Source organism: Leptidea sinapis, chromosome 29 (assembly GCF_905404315.1).
Source record: "Leptidea sinapis chromosome 29, ilLepSina1.1, whole genome shotgun sequence".
In the NCBI taxonomy this organism is placed as follows: domain Eukaryota; kingdom Metazoa; phylum Arthropoda; class Insecta; order Lepidoptera; family Pieridae; genus Leptidea; species Leptidea sinapis.
Window position 1 is genome coordinate 965,313 of NC_066293.1, and position 4,590 is coordinate 969,902.

Below are 4,590 nucleotides of genomic sequence, written 5' to 3' on the forward strand. Positions count from 1 at the left end.
GAACAGATAATGTAAATAGGTAGGTATTATTCTAAAAAGTTATGCAAATTACACTGGATTTGACTTTAAGAAAAGGGGAAAATTATTAGAGACTATATACTGGATTTGGACTTACTAAAAGGAAAATATGGAAAATATTCTTTAGAGAATTATACATTAACGGAAATGGTAAAATAACTGATGACTTTAAGACTGGATTGGATTTGATGAAAGAAACTACTATAAATATTCGCTATCGAATATACATAATTGGAAAAGGAAAATGGAAATAATGTAAGATGAAATGAGAAAACTGGATTGGACTTTTTGTAAAACAAAATAGTGAAAATAATAAATACCAAAGAAATGAAAATACTAACGACAAGGCAGTAAGGCCCCTGGCTATAGCCTGTTCGAAAGAACGAATTAATATAAAAAAAAAAAAAAAAATTGTAGTTTTGTACTTTTGTATTTTAATCAAAATGTTTATCTGATATTAATTAAAATATACTGTTTTTTTACTTGTATCCATCAAATTTTAACTTGCTACCTGTACTTTATAAGTAGTTACTTAAAGAACATAGTTATATTCAATATTAATAGGTAGTGGGAATAGGTATTCATAAAATAATAAATTGAATACTGATGACGGATACTTATTTTTGTTGTAAGTATTGTTGGAAATGTATATTTATTTATTTATGAACATATTATTTCATATTCCACCGCTTAAGCTTTGTTGCTTGTGACTGCACAAGCAAGTGACCACTGGGTCAGGTTAATTACTATGAGCGTAAGCGATGTCTAACGACTATTCAAGTAACTATGGCCTGTTTCTAGTATACCTTTGTCACAGTGTCAAAAATCATATCTTATGTGCATTTTTAACAAATTTCAAGCCAACATGTGTTCAGGCTTAAGACAGCAATTAACATCTAGTAGCCAAACCTACTGTAGAGTGACAGTCATAAATTACTCATTATCGTTTTACATATTTTGAATTTAACTCAGTGTATAAACTGAAATACTTTATTTTTGGTTGAAAAGCATTTAAATTATAATAATACCCCATTCAACTGTTATGTAAGGATAAGTTGAATAATTTTCTTTGTCATTGGTGCTTAAATTTTTAGGCAACAATTCTCTTTTAAATTTAACTCTTTATGTCAGCTGAAAACTTTAACATAATGTGCTCAGAATCACACAGATTAGAGATTATGTAATACAGAAATGGAACAATACATAGCAATGATTCTTTACATAAAGAAGGTTTCAATTTTTACAGCAATTAAATTAGAGTATTCATAACATGAGTAAAATTATAGGATAACTAACATTTAACTTAAAAGTTATAGAATGTAATTTGGTTTTTTTGATTTCAGGGTAAGAAATAATGGGGTCCAGGAAATTCATCCTTGTTCTATGTTTCATCACTATAATTTTCTTTGCCACATCCCTCCAGCTCTTCAATGAAGTGTACAGAAAAACAAACACAGTGATTGATGAACTATTTCACATCAGACAAGGGAAAGCTTTTTGTGAACAGAACTTTACATCATGGGACCCAAAGATTACCACCCTACCTGGTCTTTACCTGGTTACGTCATTGTACAACTCCCTTGGTATAGCTTGTAACACATACAATCTCAGATTTATTAATTTGATTGGCTCTTGTATAAATTTATTACTGTTTGCTACATTGTTGAAGTTTACATATGGATCAGTTTTGTCAAGTCAAACTCAAATTGTTCTTCAAGCTTTAAATTTTGCTTTTCTGCCTCCATTGTACTTCTTTTCATTTGTATATTACACAGACACACTGTCACTAATGTTTCTTTTATTATTTACTATTAGTTGTGTAGTGTTTAAGAGTAAGGGGCTTGTGTTTGTATTTGGGCTGTCAAGTGTTATGATGAGACAGACTAATGTTTTATGGGTTGCTATGGTCTTAGGCCATAAGATATTAGATTTGCTTATTAGAACTTCAAGAGTATTTGGGAACCAGCATCTATCTGGATTACATGTTGGAAAACATTCACTGTTAGCAAAGGATATTGATTCATCAAAATTGAAGAGGTATTATGCAATTCAAGATGTATTTATTGCTCTACGATATCACCTATCGACATGTTTCATGACCATATTTAAGTTTCTAACGGTCTCTGATGCCATTATGATTGTACAGAATCTTTTAGTGTTGATATTCTTTTCTGTATTTGTGTATGTTAATGGATCAATAGTTGTCGGTGATAAGACTGCACATCAAGCTACTATTCATTTACCTCAGTTATTCTATTTCTTGCTTTTCTACGGTGTTTTTGGACTTCCATATGTCTTAACTAAGTTACCAACAACACTTAAGCTAATTTACACAAATAGAATAAGAGTAATCCTGTTTGTAATTGCTATTTTAATAATTGTTCATTATAACACTCTGGCACATCCATATTTATTAGCGGATAATAGACACTATACATTTTACATATGGAACCGCTGGTTCGGTAGATATGTATATGCAAAGTATTTATTGGCCCCAGTTTATGTTTTCTTACTGTTTAGTTTGTATGATAATCTAAAAGACCAGAACTGTGTGTCATTCCTGCTCCCCTATTCTATATGTTTGATGTTATCTTTAGCACTACAGAAGTTACTTGATATTAGATATTTTTTGGTGCCATACATTATTTTAAGATTAAGATTTGTAAAACCCTCAGCCTTGCTGATATCTGTTGAGTTTCTTTGGTACCTCGCAATAAATTTTGCTACATTTTATATATTTTTCACCAAAGAAATTAAATGGACGGAATTTGAAGAGTCTCAGAGAATCATTTGGTAAATTGGATCGTCTATAGTATTATATACTAGTACATTGTATTTCATGAGATAAGTAATGTATATGGTGAATTGCAACACAAAAGCAGTATTTTCTATTTGGCCTATAGAAGTGTCCCTTGCTAATTAATTAAATAAGAATTTCTATTTTGTTTAAAATATCCATCCAGCTTATGCTTGCATTGATCAATATTTATACAAAAAAAAATTGTTAAAATATTATTTTGAATTTAAAATAATAAAAAGCTACCTTTCTTTGTGCAATCAATTAAATAATTCAATTTACATTTAAAATTTCGACATTATATAATTATGTATTGTTAATAATTTAAATATACTATATCCTACTTTAATTTCGTCTAAACGTATCTTGAAAAACCTATAATAGTTCCATTTTGTAAAAGTAATAATAGTTTCATTCATTAAAATAAGATTTAGGAGTCTAGTCAAGTCCTGAATGGATTTTAACTTGCAATAGGTATAATTATAATAATGTTTTTGTAATTATGATGAATTTTGATATTAAATAAATATGATATAATATTTAGTTTTATTTTTAATGGCGCGCGACCACCAAACAGAATTTAAACCCCCCATTCACGGGCACTCCATCGCTCCGAACGGCTTGTGAACTCTCAAAAATCCGCTGGTGAATGTCAAAATCCCAGCAATCCAAATGGAGTGCTTTGAAAAAATGGAATTCCATACAATTGGCGCGGCTTGTCTGATAGGCGATATGGCGCGGTGTAGGATGCTCGTGAGTATGAAAACCAGGCGGTACATCGCGCCGAGCCGTTTGTCTCACTCGTGAATGCGAAAACCCGCGCGCCATTTGTCTGATGTCTCATACCGCTTCGGGTTGTTGGATAATACGCACGGTTGCATCATCAGAGAGTATTATATTCTTTGCTGCATAATGATGAGTAATCGAAAATTAGTAATTGAGTTTGATTCGAAATTTAGTGAATTACATTGTTTGTGACAAAATGTTCTCTATGTGTTTTTTTGCTTTATATACAAACAAACCTCTATGGCAGTTGTATAAAACTCATTTTTCAAAAGGGAAATTATTGATACGAAAGCACCGACCTCTAGTGTCGCTGTGAATTGGCATGGCGCGTTGGCGCGCCCGTGAGTGTGCTAAAATTTTTACAACGCTCCAAACGGAGCCCCTTTTGAAAAATGAGTTTTGATTCTGATGATGAGTTTTATACAACAAAGCAAAAAAAAACTCAAAGAGAAAATTTTGCCACAAACGATGTAATTCCCTGAATTTCGACATAAATTCAGTTACAAATTCCCGATTACTCATCATTATGCAGCAAAGAATATAATACTCTTTGACGATGCAGTGAGAAACCGTGCGTATTATCCACCAACTCGAAGCGATATGAGACAAATGGCGCGCGGGTTTTTGCATTCACGAGCGGGACAAACGGCTCGGCGCGCTGTACCGCCTGGTTTTCACACTCAGGAGCAAGCTACACCGATCGGACTTTCGCGATGGCATTTCGATCGATTGGAATTCCATTTTTTCTTAACACTCCATTTGGATTGGTAGGATTTTGACATTCACGAGCGGATTTTTGAGAGTTCACGAGCCGTTTGGAGCGATGGCGTGCCCGTGAATGGGGGCTTTTAAACACTACGTCATAGCGTTATTTCTTCATACAACACTGTCTTAAATTTTTTGCGGGGAAAACCTGCGTAAATCGTCTATCACTATGAAAGCCACACGTAACAATTACTAATTTACTTACAATTTAACACACACAGATA

At 32.5% G+C, this 4,590-nt stretch overlaps 1 protein-coding gene across 1 annotated transcript; it reads left to right on the forward strand.

The window, feature by feature from the left end:
• The first annotated feature begins 435 nt into the window (after positions 1–435).
• LOC126973241 (putative Dol-P-Glc:Glc(2)Man(9)GlcNAc(2)-PP-Dol alpha-1,2-glucosyltransferase) lies at positions 436–3,352 on the forward strand. The gene is made up of 2 exons (XM_050820442.1): positions 436–646; positions 1,362–3,352. Exon 2 carries the CDS (start codon positions 1,373–1,375, stop codon positions 2,813–2,815), a length of 1,443 nt encoding a protein of 480 aa, XP_050676399.1. The 5' UTR covers positions 436–646; positions 1,362–1,372; the 3' UTR covers positions 2,816–3,352.
• Positions 3,353–4,590: the final 1,238 nt, after the last annotated feature.